The sequence below is a fragment of the Neoarius graeffei genome, chromosome 7 (assembly GCF_027579695.1).
Source record: "Neoarius graeffei isolate fNeoGra1 chromosome 7, fNeoGra1.pri, whole genome shotgun sequence".
NCBI classification, from domain to species: domain Eukaryota; kingdom Metazoa; phylum Chordata; class Actinopteri; order Siluriformes; family Ariidae; genus Neoarius; species Neoarius graeffei.
In genome coordinates, this window is record NC_083575.1 from 87819106 (window position 1) to 87843127 (window position 24022).

Sequence of the window (24022 nt, forward strand, 5' to 3'; positions counted from 1 at the left end):
GCGACTTTCGGGTCCACGGAGACGTCAAAAGCTGAGGCACTTGACATTTACAGACGCAATACAAAATTACATTGTTTTTGAGAATTGAACTGATTTTTTGGTTGTTTTTTTTTGGGGGGGACTGTAATCCTTCAGGTTGGTCAATCCGAGGAACTTGGATATTGTATAGATTGTATGCATCACTCTATTGTCTTGTACTTTTGTTGCTATGTGACATAATGTACTAATGTTGCCATATGACATAAATAAGCACACAATCAATTTGTATCCCTGATAGTCAGTTTACCGATACAAATGACTTTGTTTTGAGAATTGAACTCGATTGTCTTTTTTTGGGAAGGGCGGGGATAAGGCAGGTTGTAATGCTTCATGTTGGTCTAAAAAATTTTTCATAATGGTCTAAAAAAGGTCTAAAATTTAACTTACTGAATCCTGCAAGAACCCTGCTAATAGAGTGGATTTCTGATTAGTTTAAAGTGATCTTCATTGAAAAGAACAGTGCTTTTCTTTCAAAAATAAGGACATTTCAAAGCGACCCCAAACTTTTGAACGGTAGTGTGCTCACCGGCCACTTTATTAGGGACTCCCACCCATTGCGGGTTTCTGCATACAGTAAGTCACTTTCTTTCACTGTCGCATGGCTGTCTGTTTGAGCATTCCGGAACCTGCTGGGGTTTTCACACCCGACAGTCTCGACAGTTTGCACAGACAGAACGGTGCGCAAAACATCGAGTTGAGTGAGTGAGTGACTGACAGTTCTGTGGGTGGGAAGCAAAGCAAACAAACGCCTTGCTGATTAGAGAGGGTCCGAGGAAGGATCTCGTCACTCGTAGCAACTCTTTACAACCGTGCTGAGCAGAAAAGCATCTCAGCATGCAACAGCAGTTCCATGGATGTGTAGTAGTAGTGTGTGTGTTGTGTTGTTTCCATGTTAAGGTGGAGCAGGTGCAGCACCCGTGCGAGTGTCACGTGTGTAACCAGGGCGGCGTGGATGGCGGTACAGCAGGACTGGGCACCGCCGCTCTGCCTCCTCGGCACCTGCACACGGCACCACACCAGTTCTTCACGGACAAGAGTCCGGCTCACCCCGCGCTCCACCTCTACCCCCACATCCACGGTCACCTGCCCATGCACAACCTGCCCCATCTGCCCCGGCCGCTGCTCCCCACACTGTACTCCAGCCCTCCACTCGCACACAGCAAGGTCAACCTTTACTCGCATACAACACGCGCTAAAACTGTCGTAAATGCATATATACTGTTGCATTGTCATTTCACGACCAGCAGATGGTGCTGTTTATCAGCGTAATTTATCTCCGGTGTTAGAAATGCACATTGAAAAAAAAAAATCATTGATTTGTTTTATGTTGCTAATATGTGTGTGGGTGTGTGTGTGTGTGTACATGTGGGTTGTAGACTCTCCCGCCAGCGCTGGTTTCCAATCACACAGGAATAAAGCAGCAGCAGCAGCAAGTGTTCAGCCCGGCTCTGCCTGAACACGTGTACCAAAGCTGCTTCAGCGGCGGAGCCGGAGACTGGAGCGCTTCTCTGTCCTGTCCTTCGCTCAAATTCGAGAACCTCTGGGACACGCACATGATGAAGAACTGGAACCCGAGCGTACTGCTGCAGGAGCCGCTCCCTGGTGACGTTCGCCCTTCGCTTTATCTCGCAGTGCATAAGCACAGACCTACCGATTTAAAAATGGAATAGCTTCTAGATGACTAAATATTCTCAGAACGAGTCGCGCATTCGATTTCAGTAACTCACGCAAGCTTTTCATTCCCTTAGGATTAGACTCCGCCTCCCCCGCGTCCAGCTCCTCGTCCCTGCCGGCTCCCGAAGGCAAGGAGAAGAAGAGCGTCCCTCAGAAGAAGAAGTGTCTCTTCAACTACCAAGATGCCTTCATGGAGGCGGGGGAGGTGGTGATGGCGACGTCGTCGGCCATCTCCTCGGTCTCCAGCACCGCCACCACTGTCCAGTCCAGTAACAATCACATCCACGCTTCGGCGAAAAGAGCCGCCGCACTAGGTACAAACGTCATCGCTTAACCCCAGGGCTGCGTTTTAGCTCGACTTTCTTCTCAGCCTTTTCTTTTTTGTGTCTCAGGTGAAGTATTCCACAATATAGTTAAAGAGGACCATATACAGTCCGGCCCCATCGTTCCTAGAAACAGCCCCACTACCGGTTTGGCGTCTCTGCCTCCGTTCAGCAGTGCCGCCCATCCCCCGATCCCCAGCACACATCTCCCCAGCATGGCCGTTCAGCCCTTAACGAAGACTGCAGCTCCAGCCCCAGGTTTCCTTGAATCCCACCAGACTCTGTGTGTGCCCGGTGGGGAGCAGCCACAGCCACCCGTCCCGGCTGACGGCCCAGTCAGCGGGCCCAGTAGCGTGTGCAGGTCAGTAGTTCATTTCGCGCACGCCTCATCTGTTTAAAAAAAAAAAAAGTTGGATTGTTTTAACGGTATATTTCTGTCCAGCTGTATGAGCAAACTTTGAAATTAAAAGCAAGGGAATTTTAGCCGCGAGGTTTTTGGTACCAACCCGACCCCGAAGTACCCTTCACTGCTTGCGCTTGTTCATCCGTCACGTGATTTCAACATAACTGTCGGGAAAGTAAACAGAATGGTTTAAATATCGACGCTGTGGTGTTTCTGCGGCAGTGATCCCGACTGCGAAGGTCACCGGTGCGAGGGAGGCGGAGCCTACGAACACCAGGCTTACGAAGAGAGTCCGGATGAAGACAGCAGCTCCGAACACAGCTCCTCCACATCCACCTCCACCAACCAGAAAGAAGGAAAATACTGCGACTGCTGCTACTGTGAATTCTTTGGTCATGGAGGGGTGAAGGAGCTTGCTTACTCGACCTTAAAGGAACAGTCCACCGTACTGCCATAATGAAATATGCTCTTATCTGAATTGAGACGAGCTGCTCCGTACCTGTCCGAGCTTTGCGCGACCTCCCAGTCAGTCAGACGCAGTCAGACGCGCTGTCACTCCTGTTAGCAATGTAGCTAGGCTCAGCATGGCCAATGGTATTTTTTGGGGCTGTAGTTAGATGCGACCAAACTCTTCCGCGTTTTTCCTGTTTACATAGGTTTATATGACCAGTGATATGAAACAAGTTCGGTTACACAAATTGAAACGTAGCGATTTTCTATGCTATGGAAAGTGCGCACTATAATGACAGGCGTACTAACACCTTCTGCGTGCTTCGGCAGCGCATTGATACGGAGCTCAGATATCAATGCGCTGCCGAAGCACGCAGAAGGTGTTAGTACGCCTGTCATTATAGTGCGGACTTTCCATAGCATAGAAAATCGCTACGTTTCAATTTGTGTAACCGAACTTGTTTCATATCACTGGTCATATAAACCTATGTAAACAGGAAAAACGCGGAAGAGTTTGGTCGCATCTAACTACAGCCCCAAAAAATACCATTGGCCATACTGAGCCTAGCTACATTGCTAACAGGAGTGACAGCGCGTCTGACTGACTGGGAGGTCGCGCAAAGCTCGGAGAGGTACGGAGCAGCTCGTCTCAATTCAGATAAGAGCATATTTCATTATGGAAGTACGGTGGACTGTTCCTTTAAGAGACATTTCAGACATTATTTTGGCTGATTTTAATTTATGTAAAATAACCTTTTATGATTTTTTTTTTTTGGTATGTAGCCTCCTGCAGCTCCTACTAGTAGAAACTACGCCGAGATGCGGGAGAAGCTGCGGCTACGTCTCACCAAGCGTAAAGAGGAACAGCCCAAGAAGGAAGAACTGGAGCGGGACGGGATGGAAGACCATCGCAAAGTCGAGGATCTCCTGCAGTTCATCAACAGCGGCGGCAATAAACCCGCGTCCAGCTCCAAAGCAGCCAAACGCGCACGCCACAAACAGAAGAAGGTACAGTAAAAACAGACAGAAACGATGCGCGAGGATGGATGGACGCCGAGTAGGTCTCAGCGCTCAGGGGCCGTTTTATGAGGGAACACCCGCTATATCGGGTTTGTAGGCTGACTCGAAGCCATAGTTCGCTGTTCAGTTTGTTAGCCGGCCTCTCTGTGGCGCTCAAAACGAAGTCCAGTTACGTTTTCGTATAAAGGAAGTTAAAACGCAACAAAGCGCTTTATAATCTTTACTTTAAAATCAACACTCGAGGCAACAAATGAAATAAAATGCGAAGTAAATTGGTGCAGATTTCTCTCCAGATCGGGCAAGTTTCTACACTGCAAAAAATGGCCTTTCGAAAATAAGAAATAAAAGATTAAAACGAAGCATATTTGCTTGAATCAGGTGAAAAAAATCTGCCAATGGAACTAGTCAAATTTGACTTGGTAAGATTTCTTAAAGTAAGATGAAAAATCTAACCTGTTTTTAGATGAAATAATTCCAAAATAAGATTGGGGAACTTATTATGCGAGATCTGATTAACTCAAAATAATTCTTTAACAAGATCGTCCTTCTTACATTTAGCCATTCATGTCTTTTTTTTTTTTTTAAAGATTTTTTTGGGCCTTTTCCACCTTTATTGGATAAGACGGTATAGAGACAGGAAATGAGCGGGAGAGAGACGGGGAGAGATTGGGAAATGACCTCAGGTCGGAATCGAACCCGGGTCCTCGGATTTATGGTATGGCGCCTTATCCACCTGAGCCACGTCAATGCATTTTGGGGACACTAGATTCAAAGATTTCAGTAAAGTTCATTTATTCCCAAAACAAGCCTACAGTACTTTTTTTTTTTTTCTTGAAACAAGATGAACCGCATTTGACAAATGTCCAAAATGTGCTTACTTGTTTTAAAAAAAACTTGTTTTATTTTCAAAGGTGCTCCAAATAAGGTGGGGTTTACATTAGACCGTATCAGCGGATCATCAGATTAACGTTTTTAAAACGATTAGTGTGCACACAGCAACACCAATACACGATTTGCGTGCACACAGCAACACCAATACACGGATACGCTCGGCTCCGCAGGCATCCTGCGCTCCAAATCACTCCGCCCTGAACAGCGAGTGCCCTCTGGAGGGTGCGCACTCTGGCCCTGCGCAGCTCACAGAGCGCGCGAGTGAAGCGCACGAGCAGTGATTCGGGACTGAGCCGCTGTGTGTGTGATCTCAGTGCATGTCGGGCATGCGCGTCACTTACCACTTGCAAGTGGAAGGATGGCAAGCCTAAAGACAATCATAACTACACAATGGGCAGTATTTGCATCAGTATTTGCAGTATTTTCATACTTTTATACTCTTTAATGAAAGGTGATACAAGGCGGAAGTCCGCGCCGTTTTTCAGCAGTCGCGTCACATGACCAACGCCAGCGAATCAGGAAGGTGGATGTCACAGTGACGTTGTCCAATGACGACGCCAGCTAGAGCTCAGCACAGCGTATCCGCGTATTCTCAATGTTTACACAGCACCGGACCAGACACGATCTGGATTGAATACGTGGACCCTGGCGGATTCCCGTTTCCAGGCGTTTTAATGTAAACGGACAGTGCATCCGCGAAGAAAACGAGACAGATACGGTCTAATGTAAACTTGGCCTAAGACTGTAAGACATTTTGTCTCTACAAGATTTTCAAGATGGACTGTCTAAAAACTAGCCTTTCTAGCTAAATGAGGTTTTGCTTGTTGGGCAATTATGTCTTATAATAAGGGTGGCTAGATGTTTTGACTTGAAAATAGACAAATAAACTTCCTTAGATTTGTATTTTTTGCAGTGTGATGTTAAATTAAATCAATGAAGTAAAGACAAAACATCAGGTTTGGACATGATGGAGCTTAACGAGACTCAAATGTTTAGGTGAATAAGTACGTTTTATTTTAAATACAGAGTAGGGTGCATCAGTTGCCGTCACTTTCATAAAATCTGATGCGTTTTTGTTCGGGTGTTCCTTTTCACCAATAAAGACATCCTGTAAAATTTTTTGACCATGTTCAAAAGTCTAATGGTGGCACCATGAGGTTCATTTTTTGCCAAAAAACGCTTATTTTATGTTTCGGCGTAAGGTTTGAATCACGATGTTGGACTCCATTTATTGATTTCTTGTGACCCAGAGATCATGTTAAGAACCTTTGCAAGGGATTGAGAAGCATTAATGTGATTCATAATACATTTGTATTGTTTAAAAGTAGTTGAACGATGATTCAATGAACAGCTAAAACTCAAACTGTGCTTGATAATATATTTAGAATATGTACTAAAAATGTGGATCTAAGATATTTGGTATACTCTATAAGGTGCCGTAATGTTTCATGAAAAGTGATCGAAATTTTGTCATAAAAGTCATAAAATAGCAGCTTTTTCCATAACTTTGAGCTCCTGGTGCCACCATTAAACTTTTGAATTTTGTCAAAATATTTCACCCAGTGTGTTTTCTTACCAAAAGGAACATAAAAACAAAAATGCATCATGATCCGAGGAACTTTTCATTTTTAGGGGGCAACTGATGCACCCTAATACGGAGGCGATTATAGAAAATCGGACGTGCTGATCGGTCGTGAAAATTCAGATCATTTCTCGAAAATCACCTCGAGCGACTCGGCAAAATGGCGGCCGATCGCTTCATCACTAGCCTGGGAAATCCCATGCTGCTTTGCACAATCGTTCCGATCTGAAAAGACAGCATGGAAACTATTAGTGTTGCACCGATACCGATACCAGTATCGGGCGGGGCCCCGATCTGGCACTAAAATGGTGGTATCGGTATTGGCGAGTAGCAAGAAATAGGGCGCCGATACCATTTACCGATGCTAGTATGACACTTGAACGCAGCCTTCTCTCTCCCGACACTCACTACACTCTGTGTTGTGTGATCACACGTGATCACTGTGCATGCCTGCCAAGCAGCTATTGCTATTGACCTGCTCCAGACCAATGAGAGCGGGCCAATAGCCGCTCTTAACCAATACAGGGGCAGCTTTTTCATGCAGAGGAAAAACAAACCACGAGAAGAAAATGTCGGCGGTCTGGATATATTTCAGCATAGAAACTCCGGCGAGTACAATGGCTACATGCAAGATTTGCGGCCTGAAAGTTTCGAGAGGTGGAGTTAAATCGGCCAGTTTCAATACCTCGAACCTGATAAAACATTTGAAGACGAAACATGTGAACGAACACAAAGAGTTTGAGGTTGCAGCAACTGCTAGCAAGAGAAAGTTTATTGAACTATTGTCAGTCATCCATACCAGGTAGGCAATAAAAAGTTCTACTGGATTCACTTTGTATTAGTCTTTTTCCTGTTTCACAAAGGTAAGCAGCAGCCTGACAAAGCCATGATAGCAATGATTTTACATCCAAGTATGCAGCTCTTCATATATATATATATATACACACATTTCAAACGGAGTGGTATCGGTATGGTATCGGTATCGGCCGGTACTGCACAGCCAGGTATCGGTATCGGGGCCAAAAAAATGGTATCGGTGCAACACTAGAAACTATGGTCTCAAGGCTCGCCTGAGTTAGGGAGCCAATCAGAGCGTGGGGAGGGGTGGAAAGACGGTGACGCGTACTACTCGACAAACGGAAGCTTGTAGTTTATTTGGGACTGTTTACGGATCACATTTAACATGGCGGCGAGCGATACGAACCAAACTAACCAAACCAGCTTCTCTCATATTTGTCTTGCACAAACGGCAGTAATCGTTCGGTGCCATTGTTTTCCTATTTTTGTTTTGCCTTCTCTTTCTCTTCTCTTCTTCGCCTCTTCGTCGCTCTAACTACGTCACCGGGTACAACTGCCATGATTGGCCATGGGCTACGTATACGCCAAATGATAGACATTTGCAACGTCCAATAAACGGCCGTTGACAATCGTAAACCACACCTCCCCTACGAGAAATTCAGTAGGCGGATTCCAGACCATATTTCACTTGTGATATGGTCTGGTGTTAACCAGACTACTACTTCACTGTAAATGAGGAAGAATTCCAAATCATGGAAAAAAACAAAACGCTGTTCCTAAAAGCACTAAAGATGCTACGAAGTTTGGTCTGAAACTATTCAAAGGTAAAGTGGGATTGTGATTTAGTTTATCGATTTCAAAACTAAGTGTTTTATGTGAATCGGTGTAGATAAGTGACAAGTCTGTGCCGAGCCTTTATTGCATTTGCATGTGATTTTGATGTTTGGATTTTTTATAAAAAATCACCTGTGTATTTATTCTAAAACAATTATTCATCTCAGCATGGTTTTCCCCAAAGCGTTTTAGCGTATCGGGCCCGATACGCTCGCTCTGCCTGCCGATACGCTTAGTCGCTTTAGTTAAAATCCGATACGCTTAGATTTATACGTTAAAATTTCCTACCCACAAGTAACTCGATCCATAGGAGAGCAAATAACAGATCCATTTACATACTGATTGATATTTGTGTTAAACAAGCTGCTTTTTTTTCTAACGTTTGTGTTGATTCTGTCAAAGTAATATGTCCACGCGGTATGATGTAAACAAACTAATCTTTTGGCTGTGTCAAGATCACGTGTTCAAACCGTCCAATAAAAATATCGAAAGAAAACGTCAGACGTCCCGGAATTTTCCGATTCATTATAAGCGATCTCATTGGCTGCCAATGTCGTCCCTCACCAGACGGACAAAGCCGACTGATTTTAATAAGCGAGGAGAAGACTCGCTGGACAGTTTGATCCACATCAGCATGGATGACAGCGAGATGGACTATGAGAAGGTCGCCCAACATCGGGCCAAGCAAAAGCCGAGGAGAATTAATCTGCTTTAAACGAGTAGAAAACTTAATTCATTAGTTTGGGTTTGCAGAAAGATTATGTACTTATAAACACTCTGACGAAGTGAAGTTGTCCAAATGTGTCAAATACAGCATCATTTCAAATAATCATCATAAGCAGTTTTGGCAGTGCGATGTCACTGGGATCCATTTAACAAAAGACGGCTCCGGGTTATTCTTTCGTTAAAGGCTGACAGTGACATCACACTGCCAAATACGCTTATCGTTATTATTCGCAATTATGCTACATTTGACACTTACTAACACAATCTCTTCATGAATGTTTTTATAAATACATCATCTTTCTGCAAACTTAAATGTATGACTTAAGTTTTCTTTTCCTTTAAATATGCTTTAATCTTAATCTAGTCCATTTAATAAAGTGCCAAAGTTTAAACTTTATAATATGCAGCTGCCTTACTTATAGACTGGTACCAAAATTCAAAAAAGTGCTTATTTAAGGAGTTAAAGACATTTTTGAGACAAAGTCAACAAACAGTCTTATTTTGTCAATTTGGGTGTGCCGAATTCACATCTGCAATATGCCGAGCTCTATCTGACCTCTGTTGACCTCTAGAGGTCATTGAACTTTGGGCCTGTACAGTAAACGTCTCAGCTGAACCCAGTTTCTCAGCTTTCTAAGGAATGAAATGTACTAAAATGATTAACGAAGTTAGCAAATGGCCTTGTTCGTTAAATGTTTGGGTGCTGAATTCATTTTTCATTTGTAAAACGATATATGACCTCTGATAACCTCAAGGTCATTAAACTTGGCCTATGGAGCACTTGCATGTGACGTCACAGCCGATCCAGATTGTGACAGACGCCATCTTGTCGGTCAAACGCCATATTTCCGCCTTCTACTTCTACTTCTGGTTCTACTTCTACCTTTTCTTCTGGAAAAACCTACTATATACAATTCTACTACAACGGCTGCGGCTACAAGCTCTCCCTACCTGTGCACGTTTTTTTTGTGTATTTTCCTTAGAAAGCTGAGAAACTGGGTTCAGCTGAGACGTTTACAGGCCCAAAGTTCAGTGACCTCTAGAGGTCAACAGAGGTCAGATAGAGCTCGGCATATTGCAGATTTGAATTCGGCACACCCAAATGGACAAAATAAGACTGTTTGCCGACTTTGTCTCAAAAATGCCTTTGGGTGTCACAATTCTGGATTTTGGTACCAGTCTATTTTCTTTTCAGTGTATCTTAGTTCTACATATATTACGGTAATTGCATCAGAATCATTACAGTTATAGTACTACAGCAACTTATTTTAAGGTGGCAGGTCTTAGGTTCAGATCCCTTTGTGATCAACAGGAGGTCATGATGATCGATTGGATTGCATAAGATGCAGCAAACCACTGTTCATATTTTCATGCGCATTTTTGTTACAACACTACTAGATCACAGATAATTAAGGGACCCCTGTAGATTTTCAGTCTATCATAGACCTCAGTAATCTATAACACAACAGTTTAACTTGCATGTTGAACTTTAAGGTGAAATTTCAAATGTGTTTACATTAATACTATTTAGGTCAGAAATCATTGAAACACTGGTAAAATCGATCCTATAATCATGGATCTAAAACCTCTCAGAGACCCTGAAAATGCACCTGAGAGCATCTATTTTCAAAAAATTTTCGAGGGGGGCATGCCCCCGGACCCCCCTAGTTTCACTTCGCGCCGTTGGCGCTCAATTGTCTGTGTTTTATCATGCCAGAATTTAGGGCTTTCATTTTTTTCTGGGGAAAACACTGCATCTCAGGCTCAGTGATTTTTATTCTGTCCACGTTCACTGGATATGAAAAGTAAAGTCGCTCGCTCTGATTGGCTACTCTACTACTACGCTATCAGCTCATATACCGTGAGTAGAGAAAAACAAAATGGCTACATGCATGAGAGTGGTACACAATCACCGGCACGCTTATGCATGTAATAAACCTATACACAGATTCAACAAACACACGTGCAGCTTGAGATCATTTAGATACATTGCACGCTAATTCACCGATACACAAGCGACAAAACACACGTACACGCGCTTTAGGACTTCAAAGCGACCATGAAATCAAAATTGGCAAGTAATGTTTCTCATCAAATAATTTTCTAGGTTCGGATTTCTCGGAAAACTTTTTCATCACTCATTCAATTTCCATGCGATAAAATGTTCTCGAGAAGGTATTTGTTCCCGACCTGTCAAACAAATCGCACTGGATATGAGCAATCGCGTGCTCTGATTGGCTACTCTACTACTCAGATATCAGCTTGTATACCGTGAGGAGAGAAAAACAAAATGGCGGAGCATGTTGCTGAACCAACCGAGGACGAGATAAAAACTACTCGAAAACAAAACTCCAAAAAAGCAACAAAATATGGAATAAAAGTATTTGATTGTAAGAACTTTTCTTTCCCCCCCCATGGATTATCATTGCATTTTTCACAAATTGCTTCTGTGATTTCGCCGGTTTGTTAACACGTTTTGTGTCAAGTTTTTAATTTATCAAATTTGCAAAAAATAAAAATGCTGTTTCTCAAAATCCAGTGAATGTGGATAGAATAAAACAGTTATTCCGCTCAGTCTCGTCATACACGGCTTATAGCCAACTCGGTGCTACGCGCCTCATCAGCTATCAGCCCATGTATGGCTCGATTTCATGGAATAACTGTTAAATAATAATCGAGATGCCATCAAGGTTATTATTCACTGATCTTCACTTCGCCTTTGGAGAATAATTGTTTATTTTTTTCGCAGTCCGGTTTCCATCAAATCCCGCACTCTGATTGGCTGGCAAGTGGGTCCGTATCTACGGTACAGACCCCGGTTACGGACCTCTGGCGACTCGCTCGTTCACAACAACAAACAACAACATAGTAGCAATTTTTGTCAACATTTATTTTCGCATTTCTCAGGAGAATAGCGTTAATTTTACAGCATGGATAGCGATAACGACAGTGTTCACAGCGAAAGCGAGTTTTACTACCCTGAGGAAGAAGAAATAAAAGAAAACATTTCAGGAGAAAGCTAAAAACCTCTAACTGTTGCTAACGCCGAGCAAAAACATGGCTGAATCCTGAATGACTCAATTTTGTATAAATAGGGGACTAAATAGAGGCAAAATGTAGTTTTTTTCCTGCCATGGAAGTGCACTTGTATACCGAGGAGGAAGCCATTTGCATTACAGCCGTGAATGAGGATTCAAAATGGCGGCTCGGCTCGGTTTTCCCTTTCGGGCGCTCTCGTTTTCTGTTAGAATTTGGTAAAGAAAAAAATAAATATATTATTTACCAGCTTAAGGTCGGTCCGTATGGTGAAATACCGTGACCTCGGCCCAGAGGGCCTCGCTCAGTACTTTCAAGACCTCGGTCACGGTATTTCACCATACCGACCTCCCAGCTGGTAAATAACATTTTTTTCGCGGTCCGGTTTCCATCAAATCCTGCGCGCTGATTGGCTGGCAAGCGGGTCCGTATCCAACGATATGGACCCCAGTTACGGACCCCGGTTACGGACCTCTGGCGACTCGCTCGTTCACAACAGCAAACATGGTAGCATTTTTTGTCAACATTTATCTTTTTTTTTATCAGATTTATTTATAAGATTATCAGAAATCTTATAAATTTTTGCCAGCATTCCTCAGGAGAATAGCATTAATTTTACAGCATGGATAGCGATAACGACAGCGTTCACAGCGAAAGCGAGTTTTACTACCCTGAGGAAGAAGAAATAAAAGAAAACATTTCAGGAGAAAGCTAAAAACCTCTAGCTGTTGCTAACGCCGAGCAAAAACATGGCTGAATCCTGAATGACTCAATTTTGTATAAATAGGGGACTACATAGGCAGCAAAATGTAGTTTTTTTTTCCTGCCATGGAAGTGCACTTGTATACCGAGGAGGAAGCCATTTGCATTACAGCCGTGAATGAGGATTCAGAATGGCGGCTCGGCTCGGTTTTCCCTTTCGGGCGCTCTCGTTTTCTGTTAGAATCTCATCTCATTATCTCTAGCCGCTTTATCCTTCTACAGGGTCGCAGGCAAGCTGGAGCCTATCCCAGCTGACTACGGGCGAAAGGCGGGGTACACCCTGGACAAGTCGCCAGGTCATCACAGGGCTGACACATAGACAACCATTCACACTCACATTCACACCTACGGTCAATTTAGAGTCACCAGTTAACCTAACCTGCATGTCTTTGGACTGTGGGGGAAACCGGAGCACCCGGAGGAAACCCACGCGGACATGGGGAGAACATGCAAACTCCGCACAGAAAGGCCCTCGCCGGCCATGGGGAGAGCCTCGCTCAGTACTTTCAAGACCTCGGTCACGGTATTTCACCATACGGACCTCGCAGCTGGTAAATAACATATATTTATCCCAATACGTTGGGTTTAAAAACCTCTATTGTGGAGGATGTCCTTAAAAGCAGGGGTAAGCTGTTCCTTTATCTTGGACAGGCAACAGAAAAAGCGCCTCTTTAACTCTTTACTCCTTAAAGCGGTTGCTGCAGCCATCCTTGTATACTGGATGTATATCCTGTTCACCTGTAGAAAATATTTACAAGGAAAAAAAAGTCTAAAGACAAGGTTTTGACAAGGCGTCATATGTCGTCATTATGGGATATACACGGGATCGTCATTAAGGGGTAAAGAGTTAAACCTCAGACTCGGTTTTCATCATTTTCCAGAATTCAGCAACATCTGCCTGGGTTTTCTAGACTGCGTCAGAAATAATAAAACTGAAACGGAGTCCTGTGTTAGACTGGTGGCCAGTAAAGGGGTTCAGGGACAAGATGTCAGAATGATGATTTGTACTCCGAGTGAATTATTCTGAATGCATGTCCACCTCGCCTTCTGAGTGTATTTCACCTATGTATGCTCAATGTCTGGTGAGAACGTCCTCTAAACGGATGTTCAGATCACGGAGATGATTTGCGTGCGTGTGCTTTTCAGCTCGAGGAGAAAGCCCGTCTGGAGGCGGAGGCACGAGAGCGGGAGTTGCAGCAGCAGCAGCTTTTGGAGGCACAGCGGCGGCACCAGGAGGAGGAGGAGGAAGCGCTTAAGCAGGAGCTGCTCCGTCTGAAGGAGATGCAGCAGCTTCACACCACCTCCACGACCACCTCCAAGAAGAAAAAGAGGGAAAACAAGGCCAAAGAAGCTCCGACAGCAACAGTCAAGCCTGAAACGCCGTCTCCATCGCCCGCCCCCACTAACAACCCCCAGCCACTACGCCAGAGTGCACAGAACGTTCTGGAAAACATGCAGAACGGCAAAACGCAGCTGCTACACGGCCTGGTCCGTCTCAAAGAGCCCGTTAAAGAGCCCTTGAAAGAGCTCATACCTCTACCCCAAGCCAAAATTGGCCCATCAAGCCCAAGACGTGGCAAAGAAAAACCTGCTGAAGTCCCGCCCTCGCTGCCCAACGGCACCCTGCCGCACTCCGAACCCACCAACGCCAGGTCCAAATCCAAACAGCAGCCCAACGGCACCTCCAGAACCAACGGCGAGGCTGGAAAACGGCCGCTCGACACGCCTCGAGCAACAGAACCCACCTCGAAATCGGCCCCATCGCACACAGAAAGTAAAGTCAAGGCCAGGCTGGCTGAGGAGCAGCTCGCTGACATGAAGAAGGAGGAGAGGACGAACGGCAAGAAGCAGCAGAACGGCATGAAGGAGGAGAGGAACTCGCCCGTGATGGAGCCTCCAGCCACCGAGCAGAACGGGAAAGTCGTGCCAGCGGAGTCTCCTCAGCCCAAGAGCAAGGCCAAGAAAAACAAGAAGAAGAAGGCAGACAAGATGAATAACTCCATAGGTAAGCTCAGTGCCGAGCGCTGCTTGCTTACTATCCACCAGCTTCTTGAAAACACACCGAGTGCTGCCTTTTTTTTTCTTTCTTTTCTTGCCGTTTTTGTCCACTGGAATGATTTATAGTGTTGCGATCTCATTTCATCTTTATTATCATTGCAACGGAGTCGTGGCGTGAATACTGTATTTAAGATATTTAGTATAACACAACCAGCTAGTTCCATACATGTCAACCTATACGGAATGTCCGTATTTTATATGGATTTGATTCAATAAACGTAGTATACGGGCATACAAATAAAGTTATACGGATTCTTTAAAAAAACTTCAATATTTATTTAGAGCTATAATCAATTCCCACGATGATAAGAGCGCATAACATTTACAAACGTACTGTACACCACACACAGCCAGTAAAGAGTCTTATGAAATCGCGCGTTATCTTGTGGTAGCGAGACTTCGTTCCACTTTTGATCATGCGCACACCGCATTGCGAGAATCCCGCCAACCGGGAAGTAACATTTTGTTTGAAACGCGTATTTCCACCTGAGCGGCTTTCACTAGCGACTGAAAAGATTCTGAATGGGCACTCCGGCAAGATCAACACAGACACTTGCTGTGACATGCAGCCTTGTGAGGTATTGGTGCAGAGTGCTAAAAAAGCTGTCATGGAGTACAATTCAGAACATTAGAGTGACACTTTGTGTTTTTGTCAAACATTGGAGCTTTGTATTCATTCTGAAGGTTTATTGTTATTAATATTGAATAAAAAGTAACTTGGATATATCATTGTTAATTATCATTCAAATTTTAGGTAAATTATTTTAATTTGCATCTTATAAGGATTTTATAAGGGAAATACGGATTTTGGAGGTTGGTTATACAGGTTTGATTGACCAAAGGTTGACATGTATGTAGTTCATGCCAGTGTGATGTAAAGTGAGTGCACAAAAAAAAAAAGCCGTTGTAAAGCCCCTACTTAAAAAGAATAATCTGGATGCTTCAGTATTAAATAACTACAGGCCAATATCAAATCTACCATTCATCGGGAAAATCCTTGAAAAAAAATTGTCTTCAACTAATTAACTGCCTTCTTGATATCAAACAGCTGTTTTGATAACTTTCAATCAGGATTTCGTGCCAATCATAGCACTGAAACAGCGCTGATTAAAGTTATAAATGACATACGTCTTAATACTGATGCAGGCAAAACATCGGTCCTGGTGTTACTGGACCTCAGTGCAGCTTTTGATACTGTTGATCACAGCATACTGCTATATCGACTTGAACATTGGGTTGGGTTGACTGGTAAAGTTATCAATTGGTTAAAATCATACTTAGAAGCTTCTTTGTTACCATGGGAAATTGTACCTCAACGTCAATGTCCTTGACCTGTGGTGTCCCCCAGGGGTCGATTCTTGGACCATTACTATTCAACCTTTATATGCTCCCACTTGGGCAAATTATCAAGAACAACTCAATTTTATATCACTGCTATGCAGATGACACCCAAATTTATTTTGCTCTCTCACCTAATGATTATGCCCCCCTTGAATGTCTCTACCAGTGTATCGATCAAATCAACAACTGGATGTCACAAAATTTTCTCCAGCTGAACACAGATAAAACAGAAGTAATTCTATTTGGGGGAAAAAAGATGAAAGACTCAGGATTACCATTATTCTTGACACAAAAGGGATTAAAACAAAAGAAATGGTTAAAAATCTTGGTGTTTTCATTGACAGCGAGCTAAACTTTGACAGTCACATGAAAGCAATCACTAAAACGGCATTTTATCACCTAAAAAACATTTCCAAACTAAGAGGACTTATGTCAAAAAATGATCTGGAAAAACTAATACGTGCCTTCATCTCTAGTAGGGTTGATTACTGCAATGGCCTTTTCACAGGCCTGCCAAAAAAGACCATCAAACGACTTCAACTGGTTCAAAATACAGCAGCGAGGGTTCTCACACGAACAAAAAGAACAGAGCACATTACTCCAATTCTAAGGTCCCTTCACTGGCTTCCAGTAAGCTACAGAATTGACTTTAAAGCATTGCTGCTGGTGTACAAATCTCTAAATGGTACAGGGCCCAATTACCTCTCTGATATGTTGCAGCGGCCTAACCCAATCAGATCTACCAGATTGCAACAGAAAAATTTACTGGTAAAACCAGTTGTTAAAACAAAGTGTGGTGAAGCAGCTTTTAGCTACTATGCAGTACAGCTATGGAACCAACTCCCAGAGGACATCAAAAATGCTCCTGCTGTTGGCAGCTTCAAATCTAGACTAAAGACCAAGCTGTTTTCAGATGCTTTCTGCTAAATTATTAATATTGCCATCTCTACATGTTTTAAACTCTTTACTTTTACAGTCTCTCCATTAGGGCTGTAACGATATGCGTATCGAAATCGCGATACGCAGAGCCACGATCCGTATCGTGATACAAGAAGGCAGAATCGCGGTACACCCTTTCAAACTTCTCCTCAGCCCAAAAACAGAGGCGCTTCCAAACTTCAATTTATGAATACTTTACTTTTTATTTAAATTACATTTTAAACTTACTTAAATTACTTTTATTTTTTTATATCTATTAGTAAGTCGTTTTTTCGCCGACCTGCGACAATCTTCTGCGAGTCACGCAACGTCCACACTCGCCACTGGCAGAGCATTCATTTCTTTGAAGCGGTCGCCATTCTGGTTGCGACGCGGGGAGCGAATCTGTAAACAAGCAGCTCATTGGCTGGCTAGGTGTGCCACAAGCCAATCACAATCACTTGACCGGAAAGGCATGCAGTGTTGCCAGATTGGGCGGGTTTAGGTGCTTTTTGGCTGGTTTTGAACATATTTTGGGGTGGAAAACGTTAGCAATATCTGGCAACACTGAAGGCATGTCTGCTTGGGCGGAAGCCTTCTGCGGCAGTTACATTTTGACACGCGAGCAACGTTTCACCATAAAAATTCCGTAATTTCCATCTGTTTTCCGCGATCACAGAAAATCATCGGCCCTATGAGAGTGAGACAGTGAGAGAGCCACCCCCCCCCAAAAAAAAAAAAAAATCTTAACGGATTTACACGATTTGGAAAAATGACTTTTTCAGAACCGAAAAAACAGAGCTTCCGGCTCAACAGTATTATTTTGAGAAATAAAACAGTCTTTGGATATACATTTGTTCATTTTTGCATACGTATTACTCATTCTCTGCAGTGGTCTGAATTATTTGTTATTAAATAGTTCATGTAAGTAAGTAAATGTTAATAAGTCAAATTTACTACTTTAAAAAAACATTAAAAAAAAATCGTGGGTGTATCGAATCGTGGGTCAAAAATCGTGATACGAATCGAATCGTGAGTTGGGTGTATCGTTACAGCCCTACTCTCCATGTTTTAAATTTTACTTTTATTCTATTTTATTCTGCTGTTTTTTGTTTTTTTTTAAAATTGAACTTTTATCTCATTTTATTATTTTATTTCTACTATTGTTTAATTCTTATTAATTTTCTTCCCCATTTATTTTATGTAATTTTATTTTTTATTGTTTACTGTTTTGCTTTTACCTCTGTAAAGCACATTGAACTGCCACTGTGTATGAAATGCACGATATAAATAAACTTGCCTTGCCTTACAGAGTTCCCGCTGGCACTCATCACACTCGTCGCTGACGAACATAATCCATCAGTGACGAAAATTACTAGCAGTCGTCACAGTGACTAACGTATTTGTCGTCATGATTATAAGTCGTCTTTTCTACAAATCCCTCCGTTTGCCAAAGTCCAACCCCAGTGAAGAGACAGCAGGAAGCCAGAGTGTAAACAACGAGCGCGTGTCGTTATCGTGACCAATAAAAATCGACGACACGTCATTACCAAATGAGCGTCTTAATCGGCCTGGTGTGGTGGTGTAATTATCTCTGCGTGAACCAAATGCCTCGGTCACAACCCGACGTACGTGCTCCTACGGCCGGTCTACGTGCAAAAAACGCAAGAAACACACGGAGGGCGCGCGTGTGACGTGCTGATTTTCGAGCCGCAGACCGGCCGCAGAGGTTCTTTGTCATGTCAAACAAACTCTACGAGCGCTTATGTTTTTTTCAGGTTGCAAGACAAACTTACGGCCAACGTGCGTCTTTCTCCACGAACAAAAAAATCGCAGCGATTTGGGAAACGCCAAAAATCACACGGCCAAAAAATCGTACGTCCGGTTGTGACCTAGGCTAAACAGTGGCGCACTGAAGATGATTTAAAGTGCATATCACGGGTAAATTCAGGAGCAAGATCAATGGAATTCTCCTATTTTATATTAAACTTTGGTCAAATATCTGTAACATTTTGCATTTTGTGCAATTTTTTTTTTTACCTTGCGCAATACCAGAAAAATTCAGTTGAAATCAAGCTATTTGAGGCGAATTGGTCCGCCTCTGAAAAAACTTGCCATTTGGATTTCCCGGGAAACATTGATTTTCGTGATGTCGCGTGCGGGACGCCTCCTTCTGAATCCTACGTCAGCGCTGGTTTGTTTAAGAGAAAACGACCTGGTGGTTTTCTGCAAATTTCTTCAACGTTATTGCGTAATTATTAAAATGGTTAACAGGTGTATCGTAGGAGGGTGTAGCAACACCGATCCTGATGGGATTAGTACTCATCGTTTCCCAAAAGACCGGACGGCGCTTCCGCAGGTGACGTCATGAATCTGGCTCCAGACTCCCTTGGGATTTTTCCAGACGTGTTTTGTTATTTTATTTTTTTCTGCTGTAGACAGATGGCCTTGTGCAAAATTACCCTTCTGGATGAGTGTGTAAAGGGACTTACTTTCATATAAAAAAAAAAAAAACACGAAATTGGTCCAGAATATGCACTTGAAGGGTTGAGACAGCCACGGGGAGGCACGCTCAGAGCTCCGAGCACATCGGACCGTGTCAGTCAGTAATGCAGAGGTTGGTTAAAAAAAAAAAAGCCAATGTGAACATGTTGTCAGCCAGCAAGCGACTGAAGGGAGTTATGTTTCTGGTGGCGTGGCGTGTTGAGTTCCCGTAGCGAACGTATGATGTAAAACGCACCGTCATCCTGTGTTGGGTTCATAAATCGACTGGAAAATTGAGTTCCTTCACTGTTAGTTGTTCCAAGATTCTTCTCGACTCTGTTCGATTGTAAGTCAAGTTCAGTGTTGCCAGATACTGCTGACGTTTTCCAGCCCAAAACATGTTCAAATCCGCCAAAATGCACTTAAAACCGCCCAATCTGGCAACACTGGTTAAGTTTTGTGTTGAAGTAAAGACTAAAGTGAGTCCGAACACCTCTTTTGAATAATCCCGTGCTAAAATAACCTGAAGTAAGCTCAAACTAAAGAGGGTTATTTTAGCTTGATGGTACACAGGGCGCCCAAAATCAACTCTTTCTTATTCGAGGCTGGAGTGGAGCTGAAATTTTATATGTAAAAGATTTGAATTGTGCCAGTTTAGTTGGTATAAACCTGTATTAAAGGAGAACTGAAGTCATTTTTAAACTTGCGTTATTTCTTAATTAACGTGTTATCCAATGACGTTTTCGGTTTTATTAACGTTATTGGCATGTTATATTACACTTGCCGGCCTTTTCGGTTTTTATCCACGTTGAATGTAGTTCGTTTGGTCCACGGCAGGCGTCGCTTGTCCGCACGATCTTCACCAGACTTGTGCGAGGCTTCAAACGTAAAGTGTCAGCACCGCCATTTTGAAAACTGTTTACACAGCGGTCAGATCGCCCTATCATTCCGATTTAGATTCATTTTGAGATTTGCCAGCTTCATCAGTGATGGAGATTATTCCATACGACTTCGAACCATTGGTTAAACGATTTAGAAAAAAAAAACGCTTTCGGACTCGACTCCGTCGCGCTGGTATTTACGTCATTACTGTCGCACCATTAAAACGTGCCGGATCAGTCGGCAAAGTCCCTGCGTCTTTCAGTTCTTTTAAATCAAGGCTGAATCCTTTCTTTCTTCTTTCACGTTTGAGACTTTTAATTTGATTTCTTTCAGCGCGGCCGCAATGCATGATGGGATATATTGCTTTGGTTAGCGACCATCGTTGTACACTACTTTTCCTGATGCATTGTGGGATACTTTGAGTGCACTATATAGGGTGTAAATAATCCTCGCTAAAGTTTCGGACAGCGCTACAAAATGGCGTCCTCGCTATGTAGTGACTAGGGAGCAATTTCGGACACGGAAAACTTCCGGCTTGATTACATCAGCATTCGAAAGAGGGCGCACGCGTCTTTTGACGACGTCGGCAGATGACGGTCGCTTTGATTTCCGCTGTACGTTTTACTTCCGTCCTACGATGTCTCGCACAGGTCGCGACGAATCTCGTTTACGGCCGTCGCTTTGACATATGGACTGATATATTACAGAGCATATTTCAAACACTCATAACTTGCTATAGCAGCGACAAAATAGCGATCAGAAATGCATTCCAATATTTAATAAAATGAGAAATGGAATTTTGCTGATGAAAAAATTTGCCTTCAGTTCTCTTTTCAGTCCACTTTGAAAAGTCGGTAACTTAGAAAAAATGCAGACGAATAATATAAAGGGAAGAATACGAGTTTGACTTGATTTGTCAAGGAAAGAAAGTGGCGAATATTTTTCAGAACCCGAGGGGGACCCTGAGTGTGGCTTCTTTGGGAACGGTTTCCACTCACGGAGCAAAAATCGGCAGAACGTCGGCTATATTGTGTCCGAAATGTCACTCAGTCAATATTAGCAACATTGCAATTGCGCAGTTATACTCAGTGCCTCCCCCTCCTTTTGTTTTATCTTTTGCAATAAAGGTCGTCTTATCTTTTAAGTGGGGAAAAGATAAGTGCCAATGCTCCCCATATTCACCTGTCGGCACTAGGGATGTTAACCAATGACCGTTTGACCGAATCAACGTCAACCGGTTAATTTTTTTTTTGGTTATCGGTTAAAAAAAAAAAATCAATCGTTTTGAAGCTGCCGATTTTGGAGCGGAGAACCTGGAATTCTGTGTTGTAAACGCTTGGGGCATGCCATGCGGTGTAAGGACGACAGCTGACAAATCAGAAACACCCATTCAGTCATGTCCCGCCCTCCCGCCCCAGTTGAAGACAGCTGCCACTCGGCGAAAGAAAAAAGTTTAGACACAGGCTTTATAGGCACACTTTACACGGGGACGGTCTGAAACAAAAACGCAAAAGTCCGTTTTCGTTCTCACTTTTTTCCACGTCTACACGACCGTTTTCAAGGAGGAAATCTGTGTCTATACGGTGACGCATAAATGTGTGGAATTCAATTGGATGTGCATGCCAGGCGGCTAGGTGGTGCTGTGAAAGACCTCCGCTATGTCTGCACGCGTGCGCAACGTCTTCCGTCTTGTCTGATCTGCACATCTGCACCGTGAAAACTTTGCCTACTCTGGCTATGGTAAGTAAAAAAGTAAGAGCATGCTATACCCGCCTCTGTTCATTAACGGTATATGTGCAGATTCGGTATAGATGTTCGAAGGACTCCTGGACGTTTATTAAAGCTGCCAGAGCAGCTTGAAGGTCCGTTGGATCGATGTAATCAGACATGCTCTTACTTTTTTACTTACTTTCTTACTTCCCGGGCTGGCATGGACAGTATATGACATATGTATGACGTAAACGCGTACCCGACGTGAGCAGATCCGAGCAGAGTTTGGCGTATTGGGTAGTTTAGACGGATATGCAACGGGGGCTGTTTTTAACTTATCCACTCTGGAAGGCGTTTTCAATTTTTTCCGTTTTTCAGCCTCGGAAACGCCGTCCCCGTGTAGACGAAAGGCACTTCCGATAAAATATTTAGTCGTTTTTACCCGACAGCGTCCTCGTGTAAACGGGCCCTTAGCTTACAAATTACTATTCTGTTTTTTTTAATTATTATTAGAAGGCACATGGAGTTTAGTCCTGCCTTGGCCAGTGCATTCTGAAAGTATGTTTCGGTCTGTAGCCAACACTGCATGTTACTGCAGATCATACTGTATCTCTCCACACAAACTAAAGGCGCAGATGCCGACTTTTGGAGGGAAGGGGAGAGAATGAAATGACAGCGGTGTCTGGAGGGGGAGTGACAAACGCAGCTTTTATGTCTGTGAGCCAAGTCGGTGACGGCTTCAGAGCAACTTCAATACCATGCAGTAATGGCGTGTTGATATTGGTAACGGCGTTATAACGATTGTAGCTAATTAACTAGATTACCCGGCGTTATAACAGCCTTTATTTTAACGCCGTTATTCCCATCACTGAATGTTATGTACTACTTCTAGCACTTGACTTTATTTTCAACGCCATCATGGCCAACTGAAACGGTCTCTAAGCTGGAGCCATTTGTCCTCCGCTCCGATACAAACCCCTCGACATCAGTGCCGCGTTTGACTAAATGTTTCGCGCTGTAGAAAAGGGAATGCGAGTGGAGGGCAGCGACTGGGACTGAATGTGCGGATGCTCGCGGTTAGATTTAGAATAGATTCTAATTATTCCAATTCTAGAATTTTAAACTTGTAGGTTAACCGGCTAATGAGGCTCAGTGGTCGGTCAAGATTTTTTTTTAGTTTTCGCCATCCCTAGTTGGCACGTGAGTCGGGCGGCTACGTATCTTCCACTCGAGCTTTGTCTTTGTAAATAAGCCAGTCGTTCTGTGAGCAAAAATACTGAACTTGGTCCTTTGACCAACAGTCTGGCCGTTCATGCTGGAGGAGGTTCTTGTTAACGGAGTATCGATAGCAACAGGCTCTTCGCTGTTAGCAGACGCGCTAGCGTTAGCTTGCCACTCCCCATCTGCATTTTCTGCCTCGGTAGAATTTGACAGTCGAAGAGCCGCGTCGTCATCCGACTCCATTTCGACTCTCTTTCTCTTTGTGCCCTTTTTGTAGCCATGCCAACGTTACTGTCCTGTTCTTGCTTCTTTGTTTTTCCCGTTTGTTGTTCTCCGTGAACGAGCGTCATGTAGTCCTGCGAGCGTCGTGTAGTGAACTAGTTTAAACGTCATAATGAATCGCTAAGAGACGCTCTGATACGGCGAGGACAGGAAAGGGTACTGTGAGCTTCTGGTACACCAGGGGTTAAAATCTAGAAGTGGCGGTGGTGCGTACCGGCCCGCTTAGAGCACTGGTTATACAGTTAGGTCCATAAATATTTGGACAGAGGCAACGTTTTCCTAATTTTGGTTCTGTACATTACCACAATGAATTTTGAACAAAACAATTCAGATGCAGTTGAAGTTCAGACTTTCAGCTTTAATTCAGTGGGTTGAACAAAATGATAGCATAAAAATGTGAGGAACTAAAGCATTTTTTAAACACAATCCCTTCATTTCAGGGGCTCAAAAGTAATTGGACAAATTAAATAATTGTAAATAAAATGTTCATTTCTAATACTTGGTTGAAAACCCTTTGTTGGCAACGACTGCCTGAAGTCTTGAACTCATGGACATCACCAGACGCTGTGTTTCCTCCTTTTTAATGCT

The 24022-nt window shown here is 43.4% G+C and overlaps 1 protein-coding gene across 2 annotated transcripts in view; it reads left to right on the forward strand.

Annotated features, from left to right (window-relative positions):
- Positions 1–24022, forward strand: part of fam193a (family with sequence similarity 193 member A) — a 153660-nt gene that overhangs the window by 123052 nt on the left and 6586 nt on the right. Inside the window, exons 15-21 of one of the 2 annotated variants that reach the window (XM_060926554.1) lie at positions 937–1203; positions 1416–1670; positions 1772–2027; positions 2106–2397; positions 2662–2842; positions 3673–3897; positions 13685–14543. In XM_060926554.1, coding sequence (XP_060782537.1) covers positions 937–1203; positions 1416–1670; positions 1772–2027; positions 2106–2397; positions 2662–2842; positions 3673–3897; positions 13685–14543 — 2335 coding nt within the window. The remainder of the gene's footprint in view (positions 1–936; positions 1204–1415; positions 1671–1771; positions 2028–2105; positions 2398–2661; positions 2843–3672; positions 3898–13684; positions 14544–24022) is intronic. The other variant, XM_060926553.1, reaches the window with a different exon arrangement.